Raw genomic sequence first — 21,830 nt, 5'->3', positions numbered from 1 at the left:
TGAAACAACGGAGTTCATTTTTTTTTCTTCTTGTTTTTCAATACTTACCGATGGCGTGGGTATTCGATGGCATTTGCGTAAACATTTTGCGAAAAAAGGGCGAACAGACGGACAACACCAAACGGTGCGCCTTCACGATTTGCCCCTCCGCGGCCAGCGATACGTCCACCAGATCTCCACGGCATAGCGACTCGTGGAACCCAGCAGACAGATTTGTGTTGAAATTATTCCAGCACAAACTGAATTGCTCGTCGTCCGCCATCTTGGACGAGCGTAGAAATCAATAGAATTTTCTGTATCTGCTGTGTATGTGTGTGCTGTGGCAGAAATAAAATCGACAATTGCAAAAATAAGTTTGATTTTTTCCAATTATATTTACAGGTAAACCTAATGCGAGCACTGCCATTTGTTTACAAATGTCAAGGCACATCAAAAATGCAGACGCATACAAAAATTAGAAGCAAAAAAAAAAAACTGGGAAATTTTTTCACGCGTGCAGAGAGTCTGCTAAAAACTTTGCACCTTAATATGCTTTAATTGTGGTGTTAAAAACACCTAGCCAAAACAGAGACTGTTTGAAAATGCGCACAACTTACCTATTTGAATTGAATTTCTATAATGAATTACTTATTTGATGCACAAATTTAAAATAATTACTTTTACTGCGCTGATGACGCGCAGTTGCGTCCAACTTTTTCAACGAGTACAACGAAATAAATGTATACTAGCTAGGGATGAGCTAGACTTTTATACTGGGTAGGTATGCTGATACGTAATCGATGTATCGTCGGGTGTATCTGTAACAATTCCGATATGTACGATGTTTTTTGTGCCAACACTGTGTCATATCGCATGAATCGAGTGTGTTGGCAAACGCGTGATTAGAATTCAAAATTTACTTTCAACTGTTAATAGATAGTTGAAAGTCGCTTAAAATGCAAAATGATCTTATTTGTAGGGATTTTAAATTTTACCGATTTGAATAATTTTAAATTGTTTTGATTGTGTAAAACACTCATAATTTGCCAAAATATTTATAATTAAGTGAGTTTTGTCCACTTTTTATTCTTCTAGTTCGAAAATATTGACTTGTTAGGCATATTTTTCAAAACATAAAATTTCATTGAAACTATTGTTTAGTTAACTTGTTTAAGAAATAATTATGTAGTTCTCGAAAATTCAGTCGTAATAGACAAAAGTGAGGTTTCGGGATAGTTTATTTATTTTTCAAAGTTATATAATTCTATACTGTTGGTAATAATAGTCAATATATGTAAATAATGTAATGAAGCCTATCCACACCTTTGTTTGTTTTTATATTTCTATTTATATTTATATCGCCGCACATTGCACGATTTGTTTACTGAGGAAGACATCAGTGTGCCGTCAAGTGTGCGAAAATCTGCACTTGAGCCCCACTTGAAATCGGATCAGCGATTAAAAAGTGCCAATTAACAGGGTATATTATATGGTATGTATGGCATTGGGGTAGAAAAAAAAAAACAACTTAAGGACTTTGTAGTAATAAATACACATACTTAAGCTCAAGAAGCGAAATTAAATCTGCATGAAGAGGCTGCGAACAAACAGAAGCAACAACAAAAACAAGCAAGATAAATGCACGCACACAAACACACACACGCACACACACACACGCAGATGAAGTCAAGCATTTAGCTGCCTTGGCTGCGCTGCGCTGTGATTGGCTGCAGGGCCGCCATTTTCTTAAGCGAACAGCGTAGATACACATAAGTGTGAGTGAGCGCGTGCGTGTGTGTGTGTGTGTGTGCGGGTGTTTAGCCAGCGCCTGAAAAGATTCAATTTTCGTTCAGTACGAAAAACGCGCTGACAAATTGAGGACACGCTCGAGTGCGCAGCGGAACCGCGCATCGTTTTTAGTTTTCAGCCAAATATCCAATACGGATTGCACAAGGGGTGCGCTACACAACCCAACCCCAACACACACCCCCCCTCCACCACCGCAAACACCCCCTCAACCATAATCGTGTTGTCGCCGTCAAGTGTCGTTTGGAGAGAGTCAAGTGCATTTTGGCAAATTGTTGTATTTATTTTAATTTAAAGTGCCTCTCGCGAGCGCACAAGTGATTTGAATTGTGGCCAAGCCAAAACAAACACAAGCACAAGCACAAATATAAATACAAATAAGAAAACAAATAAAACTAAAAGATATGTTGCAACATCAGCAGCATCAGGCCCAATCCGCTGGCTACTATGACTACAATCAAACGCCGAGTCCCAGCAGCCTGACCAATGCGGATGCCCTCAACACGACGCCCTTCTCGGTCAAGGATATACTAAATATGGTCAATCAGACGGAGGCTTACGACGGCGCCTACGGACATCTCGAGAGGTAAGATTTTGTCACGACAAACTAAAGCAAGTTTAACTTGTTGATTTTATAATGTCCAGCAAGGACATTTTTGTTGATTTAAGTCCGTTTTTTCCACATTCCAAAACAGAGTCCAGTTTAAATATTGATTCTTCCTCGATTTTTGATTCTTTTATATAATATTTATATTAATTAATTAATTATATATAATAGTTCTATTCAATATTAAGAGAATGCCCTTTTCCTTTAACTTCCAGCGAATTTCATCCAAAAAAGAAAAAAATCTCGTTCGTTTAATGGTTCAAATTCGCTTTTTCCCAATCTTAAACTCAGGCCTTGGTTTGAACCTTGGTTCTTCTCCTCTTGCTCAATTTCAAGGAAATAAATTCGATTTAAAATTAAAAAAGAAAACATTGCTATTTGTTATGTTTATTTTAACTTTAAGAAAAGTTATTAAAAACTCTGATATTGAGCTTGGACTAAACGAATTATATATAGGATTAAAATGGTATTTTAAACTTTCCCGATAAAATCTATTGACATACAGAATTCATTTTTTCAAATGTCCAAGAAAAGTTATTTTATTTAAAACAGAACAATTTTTAAATTTCGATTAAATTTCTTTGGTTAAGTTTGTTCTCTTGGCAAACGGTTTCAGTTTAAGAATTGGTTCAAAAATATATTGTAAAATTTGGTTTGAACCACGAAACGGATTTGAATTAAGTTATTTCTGAAGATTCCACAAAACACGAGCTTACTCGTGTTAGGTTTGTTTATTAGGTCAATTCTCTAAGCTTACTTTTTTGGTCCAGTATATTAAAATATTGAAAAACAAGGTTCGAACTCCGAAACGGATTGTATCTAAGCGATTTTTAAAGACAAGTTTTTCTTAGGGTTTTCTTTTGGAGAAATACTTGTAAGAAGACTTTAGAAACAAGGCTTCGTGTTAGATTCATTTTGTAGGTCAACTAGTTTAATTTAGGTTTTGGCCCTCTATAGCTAAATCGAAATGAATTGGAATGTAGTAGATTTTTATAGATACCATAAGACACAAGCTTTTCTGAGGGTTTTCTTTTGAACAAATATTTAAATATAAGACTCGATTCGTGCTAGGTTTGTTTTTTTAAGATAGATTAGTTTAGCCTTAGTTTTGGGCTAGTATAGCTAAATATTGGAAAACAGGGCTTTTATTTTTAAAGACTCCATAAAAACACAAGCATTTCCTTCGGGTTTTCTTTTGAACAAATATTTATAGGTTTGATTTTTAGGTCAATTGGTTCAGTTAAGTTTTTTAATATTTGGTTATAAATTACACTTAAAAACAATATAAAATATATTTTTGAAAATACAAATTAATAAAAATTTCCTAAAGCAAAAGCTTTTTTTTAGATATTTCTTTTAAATCTTTGGCAGTTTTTATTTTTTTGAGCTAAAATAGAAAATCCAACATTAGCCAAGTCCACAATTTCGTATAAATCTACCTGTCCAGAGCAACCTTTTCCTTTTTTATTTTTGCTGTTTGGCCTCAAATCTTCGTCTTGGACGGCAATTTGTGTGTGTGTGTGTCTTATTTTATTTATTTTTAATAAGGCTCCATAGGAAATTAATTTCGACCAATTTTCCACGAAATAATAATATTATGCTAAGGGAGAGGTAGGGAGAGGGAGAGAGGTAGGGAGAGGTAGGGAGAGGGAGAGGGAGACTGTAGCTAAGCGAAAGAAATCCTATGAAAACACATGAACAGCATGAATTGCAAATAGGACCAAAGGACAAATCATCGTTATTTATACAAGAGGCAGGAGGACAAGGACAAGGACAAAGATGCAGACGCAGACGCAGGCAGACAAAGTGTTAACAATAAGAAAAACAAAGTCGGAGACGGAGGCAGAGTCGGAGACAGGCTCAGGCAGTCCGGCGGGCAGTCCGGCGGACGGGCGGTCAGTTAGTCCGGCGGGCGGTCGGGACTTGCGTCCTGCGGCTGAGCTTGGGCCTGGCCAACATGTGTGATTCGCATGTGTGTCCCTTCCCTTCCCTTCCCTTTCGCTTCCCTTCCGTTTCGGATATGCGCCCGTGGCGTCCTCTTAATGCTGATGAGCCATGAAATGATGTCACCGAGGGTCCTCTTGATTTTCCGCCCATGATGCAACATGTGCTGGCCAACAGCCAACTAATCGAACGACTTTCTGTCCTTCTCTTCCCTTCTCCTCACGCAGCGCCGCAGCCGCCTCGGCGCTCTACGGCGCCGCCGAGTACCAACAGCAGCCGCTCGAGCAGCACCAGCTTCAGCTCCAGCAGCAGCAGCAGCAGCAACAACTCCAGCAGCAGCAACAACTCCAGCAGCAGCAGCAGCAGCTTGTCGAGGAGGAGGCTTTGGGCGCATCCTCGCTGTCGCCGCTGTTGCCGCCGCCGCCGCATGGTCATCCCCAGCTTTATGCCGGCTATCACCAGGACTACGGCATGCCCGCCCACATGCTGCAGCACGCCCATCCGCACGTCCATCCCCATCCCCATCAGAGCTACCAGCCGGCGTACAATGTGACCGCCTCTCAGTTCTATGCCACGCCCACAGCTGGCGGGTATCAGAGCAGCGCCGGCTACAACTACAACTACAACACGACGGCGGATGTGTATGCCAGCACCACGGCAATGCCGAGCGTGCCGTCATTGCCGGCGAGCATTAAAAGCGAATATATACCCACGCCATATGTGACGCCGTCGCCGACACTCGATCTGAACAGCTCCACGGAGGTGGAGGCACATGCTCCCGCCCACAAGCTGGCCAATGGCAATGGCAATGGCATCGCGCAGCGGCTGCTCGAGACGAGGGGCATCAACGGGGCGACGACGGAGTGCGCCAAGCGAAGTAAGTAAAAATACCCTGTAATCACATAGAATATGCTTAAGTAGAGGGTATTAGGCAGCTGTGCCAGGCAAGAGGGAGAGATAGAATTAGGGCTAAGAGCGAGAGACTTCAAATTTATGCGCCTTGAATTCATTTCAACTTATCGATATTTCCCCTCCGTTTACCAGAAATCGATAAATATTTGATTATCAGTCAAGGTTTTTTGTTAGCTTCTAAACAGCTGAAACTGATTTTAATTTATCGATAGCTTGATACCCAAAATCGATATATTTTAATACCCTTCTATAAAGCTGAAGCTTATTTTATAATAAATATTGATAAATATTGATGATCGGGATAGGTTTTCTCTTCTCTTCTGTTTACTCTATATCTATCAATATTCATGATCTGCGTAGATTATATATTCGCCTCTATACTGCCACTGTTTATTTCCCTATTTCGATAACTTTCACATTTTCCAGAAATCGATAGATGTTTGATGATCACTGTAGGTTTTTTTTATACAGTTCAAGCTACGTTTAATATATCAATAACTCGACTCTATATAGAGACAGTTTTATTTGAATTTAGCGATAACTCGATGCCCGAAATCGCTCAAGCTTATTTAAATTTATCGATAACTCCTCTGTTTACCCGAAATCGATTAACCTTGATGAATACATGTATATCAATTTACCAATAGACTGTTTACCAGATATTGATCAGTCTAAGTTTTGTGTTAAACTCTATGCAGATCAAGTTTATTTAAATTAATCGATAGCTCGATACCCAAAATCGAATTGTTGATCGGCCTAGGTTTTTTGTTTGCTTCTATTTACGCCAAATCGATTAGTAATGATGATCGATAAATCAGCCTAGGTTTTTAGCTCGGCTCTAAACAGCTCTAGTTTCCTTCAATTTATCGATAACTGCCCAATTGCTCGGAAATCGATAAATATCGATAAATCGATAAATATCGATTATCAGCCTAGGTTTTCCTTTGGGCTAAGCCTGATTTTATGAAAACGCATACATATTAATATCATATTTAGCCCCTAACATTATGAAGAAGGGATAGATAGAATAGAAAACGAAGTTATATAAGAAAGAAAGAGAATATAATTAGGAAGAGAAAATATATATTGCAATATAATTTATAGGGTATATGTGGCATAGGGTAACTGCCAGTCGGACACGCTCCCAATTGCTATCTTAACACTTTCTCTCTTTCCCTTAACCCTTGCAGAGGACAGCCAGGTGACCTCCTCCCGCTCCGAGCTGCGCAAAAACAACAGCGGGAACAACAACAACAACAACAACAACAACAATAATAACAACAATTTGTCCGGAAAGCCGCGCATGAAACGCAAGCCGCGTGTCCTGTTCTCCCAGGCGCAGGTCCTCGAGCTGGAATGCCGCTTCCGGCTAAAGAAATATCTAACGGGCGCGGAGCGTGAAATCATTGCCCAGAAACTGAATCTGTCGGCGACACAGGTGAAAATCTGGTTCCAGAATCGTCGCTACAAATCGAAGCGCGGCGACATCGACGGCGACACCTTCGCCAAGCACCTCAAGCTGAAGCCGGAGTCGCTGCCCCAATCGCCCACGTCCACGTCCAGGTCCACGTCCGCGCTGCCACCGCCGCCCCCGCTGCCCAGCCACATGATGTGGCCTCCCCAGCAGCAGCAGGCGCAGGCGCAGCATCATCTCCAGCTGCAGCTCCAGTAGCCCAGGGCAATATAATTCACAATTTCTAACTTATTTAAAATTGTATGTCGATTGAATGTTTTCTTAGCCAATGCAAATGCCTCATAACTCTAGTACCTTGTTGTATATAGTATATATACTATTTTGGACAATAAATCAAGTTTAAGATAAACAAAATTTTTCGTGTGATTAATTTGCGGGTGCTCTAAGGGGATTGCGGGGGGGGGGGAAAGTAGGGAATCTTGGAGATTATTCTCTTGAAAATCATTTGGATATTTCCTTATCGTAATTCTCTAGTATTATGCTTTATCTATACTATTTTGGACAATAAACAAAGTTTAAGCTAAACTAAATTTTATTTGTGATCAATTTGCGGGTGCTCCAAGGGAATTGCGGGGGGGGGGGGACAGTAGGGGATCATGGGAATATTGATCTTGGGATTTCTTTAAAAACCGTTTGGATATTTCCTTAAAATAATTATGAAATAATTATATACAAAATTTCATATAAATTAAAATCAAACTTGGACTGATAAAGTGTTGAATATCCTTGATGTAAAATTATTAAGAAATTCTTGCTTCGGCACGCCGAATTTTAAATACCCTTGAAGGCATTTACCCACATGCTTTGCGAATATGTGAGAATAGTAAAAATAGAATACTTTGCCATATAAAAACTCAATTTTCGAACGATTTTTGCTTTAGAGATATATTATATATTGGTAAGTATATTATTCTATAAAGTTCGATCTTGATAAGATTTGGCTCACATATGAATTGCATGGTTTTTGTATAAAAATATCACACAAATTTCCTTTGATATAAAATGTGGAATCAATCAAGAGCTTAAACCATGGCCAAAATGTACTCACTATTGTAAAAATCGGTCAAGTCTTGGCCAAGTTATGATAATTTGATATTTAGTTGGGGCATTTGCGAGGAACTCGACTTTTCGCATTTTTCGCTACTTTTGGCATGATTTTTGACCAAAATTTATTATAGAAAATAGATTTTAAATAGATAAACAACAAAATTCCAGAGCAAGTTTAGTTGGTTCCCTCGCAAATACAAGTCCAAAATTAGCCTAAAATTGACATCCTCCGAATATTTTTTAGTTTTCTACCTTTTTATACCCTCTCGATTAAGAATAAAGCTGTAAGATTACAGGCCCAAAAATTAGCTACTTTTCTAAAATTAATAAGGGATAAAAATGATTATAATTATAAGACTTTTTGAAGACATATTCAAACATATATTAAAGTATTTTCAAATTGAATAAAAAATAAAATAAAATTTGTTTGAAGCTAAGAATTATATAATATTTATACGCTCACAATTGAGTGTGAATAAAATTGTAAGATTCCAGGTCAAAAAAGTAGGTTTTTTTTTTGTAAAATGAGTGAGAGGAAAAAAGTACATGATATTTTTTAGAGGCATCATTTAACTGGAGGATAAACCAGAAACAAAGTACCTAAAGTTTTTGGCAAAGTTGTGGTGTGAATTTAAAGTTACGCTCCAATTTTTATGTCCAAATATCAATTGTGAAATTGAATTAAATGTTTTTTATGTTTTAATTGAATGTTCCAAAAGTTTGATTTCGCTTTTAAAAGACTCCATTCTAGAAAAAAGAACTGGGGGAGAAATTAATAAAAAATATAAAATATTCTATATAATATATTATAAATATATATATTATATTATATTAGATTATATTATATTATATTATCTTATAAATTTCTGTTATCAAATTAAAAATGTTTTAAAAAACGAGCACATATTTATCGTCAGCTTTTCGCTTTGATTTGAAAGGATCAATTTGAGAGGATCAATTGGTATTTGTGCTGGATTCCCTTTCAATTGTGGAGGACTTCGATATATCATTCCCTACTTTGCTTTCCCTTTTCGATTTGTCGACTATGTGTATATATATATATATATATGTATGTATGGGATTATTTTGAGCATCGGAGTACTCGGTTAGTCTGGGACGGATCCGCGGATCCACGGATCCATTAGGCACCGCATCTGCGGTATAATTGTTGTCGATCGGCGCATAAATCAATTTTTATCAAAACGAAACGATCAGTTTTATGAATAAATGTGGAAAACACCAAGAATATTTCCGTTTTAATTCAACACACAAAACGTAAAACTGTTTTCCTTTTGCTTTTCGCATGCCAGCGAAGGGTTGTGGAGCGGAGGGAGGGGAGAGGAAGGGAGGGGGAGAGGAAGGGGAGACGGGAGAGGAAGGGGAGGGGAGAGGAGACGGGGGCATTGGCGGCATCGCAGACATTACAAAGGTTGCTTTTATGAAACGTTTAAGTGGCAATGCGGTGCAACTGTAAAATGTTTTCCAACAAAGATACAGATACAAATACAAATGCAGATGCAGATACAGATACAAATGCAGATACAGATACAAATGCAGCCGAGAACTCGAACTGGAACTCGACATTTATGACAGGCCGGGCTAATATTTCATGGCGTGTGGGGGCCAAAGTTGCCTCTGCCCCTGCTGCCCCTTCTGGTCTCTTTTGGTGGTGCAGTGGTTGCCCCGCCGGAGTGGCATATCAATTACTGCACAAACACATGCCACAGAGGCCGCAACCGGAACGGGAAGGGGAAAGGGAACGGGAACGGAGCAAGTGCAGCTGATCACACTTTTTATTTTCTTCTCTTATATTTTTTGTTTGACGTGCAGCATTTTTGACAGCCTGAACTTTTGGCTTGGATTGGGGGCGTTCTTGTCTTGGGTTAAATGTCAATCAGAGGCCATCAGAGGCGCGGGCTTAGATAAAATACATATATATGACAGGCTGCCACTGGAAGGGTATTTGGGCAATTACGAGTTCCTCCCCCCACATAGGAGAGTTCCATGCAATAGAAATTAAATATAAAATAAACATACATATATCAAAATAAATATAAATATATAGTATAATTGCAATTTTGATACCCTGTACCCATTGCAAATGGCTAAAGAGGGTATTATGTATTTGTACAAATGTATCTAACAGGCAGAAGGAAGCATCTCCGACCCCATAAAGTATATATATTCTTGATCAGCATCAATAGCCGAGTCGATCTAACTATGTCCGTCTGTCCGTCTGTCCGTATGTATGATCGCAAGGATCTCAGAACCTATAAGAGCTAGAGACTTGAAATTTTTAGCTGTAGGTCCTCCTAGTCCCCGCACAGATCGAGTTTGTTTCCAATATTCGATAACTTACCGATAATCAATAAACATCGATATCGAAATCCGTGGTTTTGAGCAATTTTGGTAAATAATACGAGCTAGAGTCACCAAACTTCACATGTTGCTTCTAGAATAGTATATATATAACAAGTATCTTTCGTTTTATATCTATCGCCAGTTGAAAGAAGAGGGTTAAGGGTATCCCCTAGTCGGGAGCGCCCGACTAGAACCTCTTACTTGTTTTTTTTTTCTTTTTAGCGGAAGGTGTTTATTGATTTAATACTATCCCTTTTGGACCACTATTCAATTAATTAATTTAATTAATTAATTCAATTTAATTAATTCCAATATGCGAGTCACTTTATCGGATGGATAAAACACAATATCCATGGGATAGCTTGACGGACAGGCTTTAAATTTTTACCCAGCGAGTCGGGAATTTCCCATCATTATCTCTTTATCCTTCCTACTTAAAACTCTATATATCTAGTTTACATTTCTTTACTTTATTATTAACTTCTTCTTATCTTTTTTCACATTTTTTTTTAATTTTTAAATAATATAGTAAATTACTTTATTAACTACTCCTTTCTTTCATTTCTTAAATAATAATGTAAACTAAGACAATTTCTAATTTTTACTTAAGCACACTATTTTCTCTGCTAACACCTTCTTCCTTCTTAGCTGTAGGCTCTAATAAAATCTGACAAATTTAGTTGTGAAAAGGGGCAAAAAGCTGGCCGGAGGGGCAAATAAAATACCTACTCGCTTTAAGTATTTAATTTTCATCTGATGTATTAAGCTATTGGGAAGATACTTGTTATAGTCGATCATTAATAAATAAATAAATAAAGTAAATAATGCCCATCCATTTATCCTACCACCTGTTTTACGTCCGACTATTAATAAATAATGTCCATCTTACTATCCTTTCGCCTGTTTAATGTCCATCTTAACGCTCGCCCGCTCGATCTCAGAGACTACAAGAGCTAGAGACTCCAAATTTTGAACCTAACTTCGTCTATTAACCACGCAGCTCAAATTTACTTCAGTTTAACGATAACTTTCCCCGATTACCAGAACGCGATAAAAATCGATATCTTCTTCCCGTTTGTTGACAATATCTACTTATAGAAGCTAGAGATACGAAATTTGATATTTAGGTTTTCGTACTGTCTACACAGCTTCAGAATATTTCAGTTTTCGAATACATTCCTCTCTTCTCCCCCAAAATGATAAAAACTGCATGCTTGAAAGTATCGTAATGGGCTGTAGTATTTACACATATTTTGCTGTCATATTTATGCCCTGTAAATTTAATCAATTTCGATCAATAGACACCCAAGTTATTCAGGAACATATTTCCTATATTATGGTCCATCTCGGCCCTGGACTTTGGGCATTTCTCAGGCCAGCTCTCCCGCCTAAAACACTCGAAATTCTTAGCCCTAAAATGCACACATGGACAAGAAGCGACGGCAAATGCCATTTTCCAATTTTCCCCGCTTTATAGAGACCGAAAGAGAGCAGAGAGTCGGGCGAGGCGTGCTCTGCACAGTGGCAAACAAAACGCCCCAAAGGACATGCTGTGTCCCGTTCCAATTGAAGTGCCTTTAAATGTTGCCTAATGGACCACACTGACCAGAAAGAATGAAAGAAAAAAGAGGCAACAGGATTTAGCAAATGGATCGAAACAGAAATAACGCTGAATACATTTGGGTTTCGTCTTACAAATCGGTCGGCGGCAATGTTGCGGCGACGTGTGCTCCGGAGTCTGGAGTCTAGACCGAGTCGGGCCCGGGGAAAATTGTCAAGTGGAAAATTTGTCATTTTCCCATATATCACAGTACAGCGATAAGCGTGCGATGCGAGGATCGTTGCCTGGCTTGTAGCGCCGTTTAATTCATGTTGCGTCAAAGGATCAAAGACGCCTCAAGCCGCGCTCCCAGCTGTGTGCCCCTCCCTCTCTCTACCCCCCCTCCAAGTCCTGCCCCCCTTCGCCCCTGCTCTTGCGCTGCTTTCACCGCTTTCATTTGCATTTCCTCAATCAAAACACGCGACGCGAGAAGCCGCCAAAGTGAGAGTTAGGTAAGCAAATTAAGATTTATTAACAACAATAAATAAACAATATGAAATTCAGCCACAATACAAAACAAACTAAATACACTGCAAGAAAAAACAGGTTACAAATTCTCAACACTTTCTTAATTCTTATTCTTCTTATTTAGAAAAACTGGGCTTGTTTTAAGCGAATAATACTTATAATAAGAATTTTTGAATACATATTCAAACATATATTAAATTATTTTAAAATAAAATAAAATATAAAATACATTTTTTTAAAGTTAAAAACTTTTTCGCAGCTTAAAAAACATCGATTTATTTGCAGTGTAAAAAAAAAACTATTAAATTAAGACAGAAATTATAAAAACTTATTTTAAGTCTTCTAGGTTTATGCATTAAATACTTTATTTATTCATTAAATATCAAAGCTTGATTGCATTAAAATAATTGCAAGGATTAAGTCTTGTATTTAAGAATTTGTGTAAAAAATATATTATTTCTTCAAATGGAAGTTTTTTCAATACCTAAAAAGTATCGACCTTGACTTCATTTGTAATGAGTTTTGTAAATTAAAAAAAAATACTTATTATAAATATTTTTGGTTTAATTTATTACTTACCTTTTATTATAAGTATTTATTATGAGAACTAAAGCTTACACATAATTTCTAAGTTTGCTCTGAGCTTAGAAAATATCGACCCTGACTTCGTTTAAATAAAAACTATTCTTGGTTATATTTGCAAAACAAAAAAAACTTCTTATTATAATTCTGGGTAAATATGTAATAAATTCTTATAACGAAATTAATGCTTACGTATTATTGCTAAGTTTAAGTTTGATTCCTTTTTTGAGTATTTGGGGAAATAAAATAGGACTTTTTCACTGTACCTAAAAAAAAATCTACTTTTACTTCGTTTGAGTAAAAACAATTCTTGTTTATTTTAGCAAATTAAAAATGGAAATAAAAAACTTATTAAAAGTATTCTTGGCTTAATAAATAAAAACTTATTACAAAACTTATTGCTCACATATAACTTCTAAGATTATTCTCAAAGTGAAAGTTTTCTCACATGAAATAATCGACCTTGACTACATTTAAGTGCAACCAATTCTAGTTGCTTTTCGCTGAGTGTATGAGTTTTCGACTTCCGCGCATTTGATTCTTTTTCTCTTTTGCCGCCCGCATTCGCATTGCGTAATTTCCCATTTCCAATCGATTTTCCGCCTTTTGCCTTTAGCTGTCATTGCGCGTCTTTGTCTTTAATCTTCATTTCCAGCCGCAGCTGTCAAGTGGAGCCAAGCCAACCAACTAAAGACTTTGACATTTTATCAAAAAAACAAAAACAAATACAAAAGTAAAGAGCTGAAATAAGAAGAAGAAGAGGAACCCATTGAGTTTTCCGCGCTATTTGTTGTTGGTTCATTTCCATTTGATGTGGCCATAAAAATTGCGAGCTCATTTTACATGAATATTTCCCTCCAGCCTCGACTTAATATATATTTATGGCATTTGGTTAAATGTTTCTGTTTTATATCCAACAGTTTTTGTGCGGCTTTTTCAAGTGGAATATTGTGACAATTATATTCAAATTAATTGAGTAATTGCATACGAAACTGTAGATGTGTCGTTCAAAAGCATTTGATTTATGGCCTGTGGAAAACCCGCTCTCGAGTGGCTCAAATCCAGCCCAACCCCCCTCCCCTCTACCCTCTCTCTCCACCTCGCACCAATTAGCTGTGGGCGGGCATTGATTTCGATTTCGATTTCGATCGGGATCAACTCGCTTAGTTCGCTTCCGCTGGCAATATCCTATTGCACTTCAGGCACCTGTAAACAAAGTCGGGCAAGGAAATTGAAATTTTATATGGAAATTTAATTAACTTCCATGACACGATCTGAGTTTACGGCTAAGAGTTCTTTCATATACCAGAAAAGGGTTCGAACCATACGAGAGTTAGCCTATTTTTTCAGTTTTTACTCTCTATCTATTGTATTTCCGAAAGCTATGTCTCCTAAATGGAGTTGAATTCACGTTTAGTTGAATGAATTATTCATATGAACAAATGAATTAGTTCATTGTTCATTTCTTTTTCAGTTCAGTTACTCATGAACTAAATATTTCGTTCATTTATTCACTTCTTTAAAAAATATCACATGATTTAGTTGCTTTTATCGGATGAGATTTGACTGAGTTACGGGGGTGGGAAGTTTTTACCTATGTCTATATAGGATATACATACATATATAGGGTAACATTTTCACTTAAATTTTTACCCAGAATAGTGTTGCCAGATTTAGACGCCAAATTGATATAGAGGCCAAACCTCGTGAAAATCGGATGAGATTTGACCGAGTTACGGGGGTGGGAAGTTTTGTCCTATGTCTATATAGGATATATATAGGGTAACATTTTCACTTGAATTTTGACCCAGAATAGTATTGCCAGATTTGGACGCCGAATTGATATAAAGGCCAAACCATGACGAAAGAGCCAAACCTCGTGAAAATCGGATGAGATTTGACCGAGTTATGAGGGTGGGAAGTTTTGACCTATGTCTATATAGGATATTTGAGAGTATGATTTTCACATGAATTTCGACCCAGAATAGTGTTGTCAGATTTAGATGCCAAATTGATCTAGAGGCCAAACCATGGAGAAAGAGCCAAACCTTGTGAAAATCGGATGAGATTTGACCGAGTTACGGGGAAGGGAAGTTTTGACCTATGTCTATATAGGATATTTGAGGGTAACAGAATCACATGAATTTTGACCCAGAATAGTGTTGTCAGATTTAGATGCCAAATTGATCTAGAGGCAAAACCATGGAGAAAGAGCCAAACCTTGTGAAAATCGGATGAGATTTGACCGAGTTACGGGGAAGGGAAGTTTTGACCTATGTCTATATAGGATATTTGAGAGTATGATTTTCACATGAATTTTGACCCAGAATAGTGCTGCCAGATTTAGATGCCAAATTGATCTAGAGGCAAAACCATGGAGAAAGAGCCAAACCTTGTGAAAATCGGATGAGATTTGACCGAGTTATGGGGGTGGGAAGTTTTGACCTATGTCTATATAGGATATTTGAGAGTATGATTTTCACATGAATTTCGACCCAGAATAGTGTTGTCAGATTTAGATTCCAAATTGATATAGAGGCCAAACCATGAAGAAAGAGCCAAACCTTGTGAAAATCGAATGAGATTTTACCGAGTTACGGGGAAGGGAAGTTTTGACCTATGTCTACATAGGATATTTGAGACTATGATTTTCACATGAATTTCGACCCAGAATAGTGTTGTCAGATTTAGATGCCAAATTGATAAAGAGGCCAAACCATGAAGAAAGAGCCAAACCTCGTGAAAATCGGATGAGATTTGACCGAGTTATGGGGGTGGGAAGTTTTGACCTATGTCTATATAGGATATTTGAGAGTATGATTTTCACATGAATTTCGACCCAGAATAGTGTTGTCAGATTTAGATGCCAAATTGATATAGAGGCCAAACCATGAAGAAAGAGCCAAACCTTGTGAAAATCGAATGAGATTTGACCGAGTTACGGGGAAGGGAAGTTTTGACCTATGTCTATATAGGATATTTGAGAGTATGATTTTCACATGAATTTCGACCCAAAATAGTGTTGTCAGATTTAGATGCCAAATTGATATAGATGCCAAACCATGAAGAAAGAGCCAAACCTCGTGAAAATCGGATGAGATTTGACCGACTTACGGGGAAGGGAAGTTTTGACCTATGTCTTTATAGGATATTTGAGAGTATGATTTTCACATGAATTTCGACACAGAATAGTGCTGCCAGATTTAGATGCCAAATTGATATAGAGGCCAAACCATGAAGAAAGAGCCAAACCTCGTGCAAATCGGATGAGATTTGACCGAGTTATGGGGGTGGGAAGTTTTGACCTATGTCTATATAGGATATTTGAGACTATGATTTTCACATGAATTTCGACCCAGAATAGTGCTGCCAGATTTAGATGCCAAATTGATCTAGAGGCCAAACCATGACGAAAGGGCCAAACCTCGTGAAAATCGGATGAGATTTGACCGAGTTATGGGGGTGGGATTTTTTTGAATTCTAACGGAGCGTGTATAGTTATAGCGTACTGCTTGGCTGCTAAGCAGTACACAAGCAGTGCAGTGGACATACTTCAAAGCAGTCGCATTTGTGGATTCGCATAAGCAGTTTTGTGTGGATGCAAGCAGTGTAAACTAGCTAATCGAAATATGAATATTCAAATTAACGGAAAATATTAATAATTTAGGACGTTTCCCTCAGTTAACCAATAAATGAAAGCAAGCTTTAAAAATTCCTATAATATAACAAATCTCCCTCATAAAGTTTTGCTGCTTAAGTGCGCTTTAAATAAACTGAATGAAATGTACAGAAGATAATCAATAAGTCAATCAATGTAGTTAGATTTGTGTGCGTGACACAAACACGACAAGGAACACTTGCCAGAATCAATCACAAGCCAGCCGAAAGCAATATGGATCAGATATCATAACACTGGCTGGCCGAATACCCTAACGAAAAGACTATGAATGCTAATGCAAAGCAAAGCAAACAATTGAAGTGCTCTTTGATAAACCATTAAAGCGAATTTAATACCATAAAAACAACAGAAGTTGAGTCCAACAGGGTGGCGAGTGCTCAACTCAAACAAGGACTCCAGTTAATTGAAAATGTCTATTCATCATTCGTTGCAACGTAATTCAATACCTGTTTGGCGTCTCAATAAACTATTTGCAGATAATCGCATCAGCACAGTCACAATCAAAAATTGGGACAAAGGCGAACGGACGAACGCGTGGCAAGCATCATTATACTAATTACACGACTATTATTGAAATGCATTCAATTGAAAACATATAACGAGCCAACCCCCTCCCCCCCCCCCCTCGACTCTTGCTCCTCCCTCGACACTTTGAGCTCACTTGGAATTCGGTTACTTTACCTACTCAATGCTGACCGCAAATAATCGCAACAACAATATATAACGGTACAAGTGAAGCTTTTGTTGCCTCCTTTTGTTGCAAGCAGCGCGCGGCGCTGACTCTCACTGACTGCGGCGCCTTTGGCATTAAGAGTCATTCAATTGGCAATAAAAAGATTATAGCCCGAAGGTGTGAAGTGTAGCGGAGAACCAGCAAGAGCATCTGTTTGGCTCTCTCCCTCACTCTCTCTCTCTCTCTCTCTCTTTCGTTCGCTCTCTCTGTCAGAGCAACTCACTCAATCTGGCAAGGAAAGGCGCTGCGAGCGCGCAGCCATTTTGCTGCTCCGACCAATGGGAGGCCTTTGTGCATGTGGCGTTCGGCCAATGGCGGCCTTTGGCGCTGGAAAAGTGCTCAAAATGAGATTTTACAACACATACGCATTGCTGGCACATGAGGCTCTAGAAAATGAGCTTGAAAATCTTAATAATTGCTAGCTAATTGGCTGTTAGTTAAAAACTTGACATTTAAACAAGTTTCTAGCATTATTATTGCTGCTCGTAAATTTTGTGCTTGCATTTTGGCACTTTGGAACTGGCTTAAAGGCTAGAAATAGTTCGAATATAAATAACAGTAGCTTATTTATGAAATGTAAAACAACTTTCGTTTAGCCATATTTTTTTCACTGACCGAAAATATATATAAATATATGGCTTTCAATAAATAATAATAGCAAGAAATTATTATATTTATTTAATTTGTCATTATCATTAACTTGTAATAATTATTATTATTTGTAATTTCTTCAGCAACAGTTAAATATGCTGCATTTGTCCAGTTCTACTACACAATACAAGAAATATTGAATAAAATTGGCTTAAGATTTCGAAAGTGCACTAAAAAGCGTCAAAGTCAAATAAACTTTTTAAAATAATGCTCTAAATTACAGGTTTTGGTTTTCTCAAAGCATTCTCAAGTATAACTAAACTATATATAAAAGAAATAATTTTAAGTCCAAAAATGGCAGCAGGCTACTTTTTTAATAAATATATATATATTATATATATTTTATATATTATTAATATATATTTTTAATATTTTCATCTTTTTTTCCATAAAAACAAACGCATTTTATTCAAAAATTATCTTAAAGTCCCCAGAAATATAATTTATTTGTGCGTTTTAATTAGATGCTTATTGTCTATTATATTAATTGCTGATTATCATATTATACAATGAAAATTAGAAATTGTAAATATATTTTATATATTATCATATTATATGGAAATTAGCCTACATACATATGTATATGTATATCCTATAAATTATATAGAAATTAGCCTATTTATATAATTTTATATATTATCATATTATATAGAAATTAGTGTACATATATAGACCTATATAATCTATACAAAATATCTACTTTCGATGAGTTCGGGAAATAAAAGGGTACGCTCCAAAAATCCAACCCATTTTCTTCAGCTCCAAATGAAGTGCTTGAAATTGATGGAGAACAATTAAGTTGACTTCAAATTGGAAGTAAGTGCGCGTGTGTTTTGGTAGCCCAAGAATTTTCGGCCTAATTTCCAAACCAAATAAAACATTCTAAAACCAAACAAATGAAGAGCAGCTCCGACTGTACCCAGGCGTGTGTGTGTGTGTGTGTGTGTGTGTGTTGGTGTTTGTGTGTGAAGGGCTAATCCGAGCCCAAAAGGGATTGCACAATAGTTAACACAGATTTTTATAAACAATAAACAGGATGCGTGCACTTCCAAAAATAACGCACACTGGAGAGTTTTAAACAAATGCACCAATTCAAATATATATACTCGAATTTAACGTTAATTTTTGTTTACACACGCACACAGAGAGAGAGAGAGAGAGGGAGAGAGGGAGATGAGTGTGCGGCGCTCACTTGAGAGCGAATTGGCGATGCGGCCAATGGGCGCGAAGTCTGCCCACGGCAAGTAGCTCAAAAATAGCCGAGAATCCACCACCATCAATGGAACACTTGAGTGCCAATATGCGAGCACTCCGTGAGTGATTCTCTTGGGCCTCCGGCGGATCGTCGGTCGGCGTTTATTTAAAGAGCGCACGGAGCGCGACAGCAGAGCGCATTCGTTAGTCAACCGTTGAGACGCGAGCAAGCCGAAAAATTAATTTCAAAAAAATTAAATAGATTTAAAAAAGAAGCATGTTAAATATGGAAAGTGCGAGTGCCGGCGCCTCGATTGCGGCCTTAAGCAAAAGCCTCACCACGCCCTTCTCCATCAATGATATACTGACGCGCAACAAGACGCCCGGTGTCGCCCCCTCCACCGAAACGGAGCACGGCGGCGGCGGCGTCGGCGGCGATGTGGAGCCATGTTGTCGCGATCTCAGCCTGTACAAGCTGGCGGAGCGTGCGGCACAGCCGGGCCAGCATTCCAGCTATTTGCAGTATTATGCCGCCGCCGCGGCGCTGGATAACAACAATCAGCAATTGGCCAGCTCCAGCTCCGGCTCCGGTTCCTCCTCCTCCGCCGCCGTCGCGCCCGCCGATTACGTGCAGCGCAAATTGGGCTACTTTGGCGCCGCTTTGTCCGCGGCAGCCGTTCCGCTAGACATGCGACGCTGCACCAGCAACGACTCCGGTAAGTTCCAACCCGGACTAATGCACGCCATTAGCACGCCTTTGTTGTCCTTTGTTGTCCTTTGTTGTGCTAACTTTTCGGGCCAATTTTCGTTTTTTTAATAGACTGCGATTCGCCGCCGCCTTTGAGCAGCTCGCCCGCCTCTATGGGCTATGGGCGTGGCGGGTCGCCGCTCGGCCACGAGGACAGCCTGGCTGGCGGCGGCCCGCTCAGCCGCAAGAAGCGTTCCCGTGCCGCCTTCAGCCACGCCCAGGTTTTTGAGCTGGAACGCCGCTTTGCCCAGCAGCGGTATCTGTCCGGGCCGGAGCGCAGCGAAATGGCCAAGACGCTGCGGCTGACGGAGACGCAGGTGAAGATCTGGTTCCAGAATCGACGGTACAAGACCAAGCGCAAGCAAATCCAGCAGCACGAGGCGGCGCTGCTCAGCGCCACGAAGCGTGTGCCCGTCCAGGTGCTCGTCCGCGAGGATGGCAGCACCGCCTACGCCCATATGACGCCCGGCGGAGCAGCCGCCGTCGGAGCTTATCCGCACGGCCTGGATCCGGCCCTGCTTAATATCTACAGGCATCAGCTGCAGCTGGCCTACGGCGGGCTGCCGCTGCCCCAGGTCCATTTCCCGTACTTCTATCCGCATCCGAAGGTGCCGCAGCCCATCCCGCCGCCCAGCCAGCAGAGCGCGGCGCTCTCCGCCAGCTTTGTGACCGGCTCGTCGGCCTCCTCGTCGCCGTCGGCGCGACAACAGCGCAGTCCCTGCCCCAGTCCCAGCCAGGCGCAGGTCTTGTGCCTGGAGAGCGGCGCGGAGAGCAATCATTCTGCGGCGGAGGATTGCGAGGAGAATGTGGAAATCGATTAGACGCGAACATATTCTCGGCCTTGTGATAGCAATCGATCTTTACGTATAGCCCAGGAGGAGGCTGGCCCAGTTGGAGAGAGGGTGAGAGCGAGAGAGAGAGAGAGAGGGGGGGAGGGGGGAGATTGGGAGGCGGAGAAAGTTGAAGCAAGTCTCTGGCTGATAGCTTTAGTAGCTTTAAGTTCTAGTTATATGTAAATATTTGTATGTTAAACTCTTTACTTAAATAAATAAAATAATTAAAAACAATTTCAAAGTGATTTTCAATTAATTTAAGTTTTTAAATATTATTTCAAGTAATTTAATTCTTGTTTAGAGACTGAATATAAAGAAAACTTGAATTTAAAATTTATTTTAAATACGAACTTAAATAAATAAAGTAATTAAATTCTATTTCAAAGTGATTTTCAATGAATTAAAATTTTTAAATATTGTTTCAAGCAAATTAAATCTTGTTTAGAGACTGAACTGGGCCTAAACATTTAATTTGCTTGACTTAATATAAAGAAAACTTAAATTTACAATTTATTTTGAATACGAACTTAAATAAATAAAATAATTAAATTCTATTTCAAGGTGATTTTTAATTAACTTAAATTTTTAAATATTAATTTAAGTAATTTAATTCTTGGGCCTTGACATTTCTTTCGCATGACTTAAAATAAAGAACAAATATTTCTAAAAAACTAGAAAAACAATTTTCGTTAAACTATTCAAGTTTATTTATCTTGATTGAAGTAAATTATCAAGTCTCCATTTAATTACGAAATTTGTATTCATCTTACTTCGAAGAACTTTTGACCTTGGTCGGATTTTCACAATGTTTGTTTTGATTCAAGTTCATCATTATTTATCTTTACTGCGCTTGTATATGATCCTATAATTATGGTTCAATTTAATATATATTCTTATTAAATATTTAATCATATAATGTAATTTTAATATAAACATTTCTGTCAGCAAATTTTCAATAATTACACAGAAAGAAAAAATCAGACTAAAATTTAATTCAAAAAATTATTTTCCAAAAAGTTTCTTAAATGAGCCTAAACATTTTTTAACGAAATACGAATTTCTCATTTGCGACTTTTACAAAATATTGAAACAAAACCTAAGAATGCCTGATAGAATATGTCGTAATCTTAATAAGAAGAAAAAAGCTGGAAATAAGTAAAGCACGAGTTTGCATTGATTTGAACCTTGAATTAATGACAATATTTCAATCGT

At 38.3% G+C, this 21,830-nt stretch overlaps 3 protein-coding genes across 26 annotated transcripts in view; 2 read left to right on the top strand and 1 right to left on the bottom strand.

Annotated features, from left to right (window-relative positions):
• The window catches only part of mod(mdg4) (modifier of mdg4), a 31,542-nt gene extending 30,792 nt beyond the window's left edge, over nucleotides 1-750 (bottom strand). For 17 of the 24 annotated variants that reach the window (XR_010437587.1, XM_064694464.1, XM_064694461.1 and 14 more), the window contains exons 1-2: nucleotides 597-750; nucleotides 49-317 (exon numbers count right to left, since the gene is read on the bottom strand). Coding sequence is in view for 23 of the 24 variants with exons in the window: in XM_064694464.1 (XP_064550534.1) it covers nucleotides 49-262 (214 nt within the window). In the remaining variant the exon portion in view is untranslated. The remainder of the gene's footprint in view (nucleotides 1-48; nucleotides 318-596) is intronic. The other 7 variants (XM_064694472.1, XM_064694475.1, XM_064694476.1 and 4 more) reach the window with 1 other exon arrangement.
• A 1,439-nt stretch (nucleotides 751-2,189) lies between these two features.
• Nucleotides 2,190-6,920, top strand: tin (tinman). Its single transcript, XM_064694651.1, has 3 exons — nucleotides 2,190-2,371; nucleotides 4,564-5,213; nucleotides 6,439-6,920. Exons 1-3 carry the CDS (start codon nucleotides 2,190-2,192, stop codon nucleotides 6,918-6,920), a joined length of 1,314 nt encoding a protein of 437 aa, XP_064550721.1.
• A 12,385-nt stretch (nucleotides 6,921-19,305) lies between these two features.
• bap (bagpipe) lies at nucleotides 19,306-20,692 on the top strand. The gene is made up of 2 exons (XM_064694179.1): nucleotides 19,306-19,753; nucleotides 19,858-20,692. Exons 1-2 carry the CDS (start codon nucleotides 19,315-19,317, stop codon nucleotides 20,604-20,606), a joined length of 1,188 nt encoding a protein of 395 aa, XP_064550249.1. The 5' UTR covers nucleotides 19,306-19,314; the 3' UTR covers nucleotides 20,607-20,692.
• The last annotated feature ends 1,138 nt before the right edge of the window (nucleotides 20,693-21,830 follow it).

The sequence above is a fragment of the Drosophila montana genome, unplaced genomic scaffold, assembly GCF_035044405.1.
Source record: "Drosophila montana isolate Dmon_TW-CO22-7 unplaced genomic scaffold, ASM3504440v1 contig_3733_1, whole genome shotgun sequence".
In the NCBI taxonomy this organism is placed as follows: domain Eukaryota; kingdom Metazoa; phylum Arthropoda; class Insecta; order Diptera; family Drosophilidae; genus Drosophila; species Drosophila montana.
Note: the sequence above shows the minus strand (reverse complement) of the source record. Positions and strands in the feature narration are given on the sequence as shown.

Excerpts from the sequence above, each read along its gene's own strand:
- tin (XM_064694651.1), top strand. The coding sequence starts at position 2,190 with ATGTTGCAACATCAGCAGCATCAGGCCCAATCCGCTGGCTACTATGAC. Across the intron at positions 2,372-4,563 it reads GCCTACGGACATCTCGAGAG|CGCCGCAGCCGCCTCGGCGC; the intron begins GTAAGATTTTGT and ends CTCCTCACGCAG. Across the intron at positions 5,214-6,438 it reads GACGGAGTGCGCCAAGCGAA|AGGACAGCCAGGTGACCTCC; the intron begins GTAAGTAAAAAT and ends TAACCCTTGCAG.
- bap (XM_064694179.1), top strand. The coding sequence starts at position 19,315 with ATGTTAAATATGGAAAGTGCGAGTGCCGGCGCCTCGATTGCGGCCTTA. Across the intron at positions 19,754-19,857 it reads CTGCACCAGCAACGACTCCG|ACTGCGATTCGCCGCCGCCT; the intron begins GTAAGTTCCAAC and ends TTTTTTTAATAG.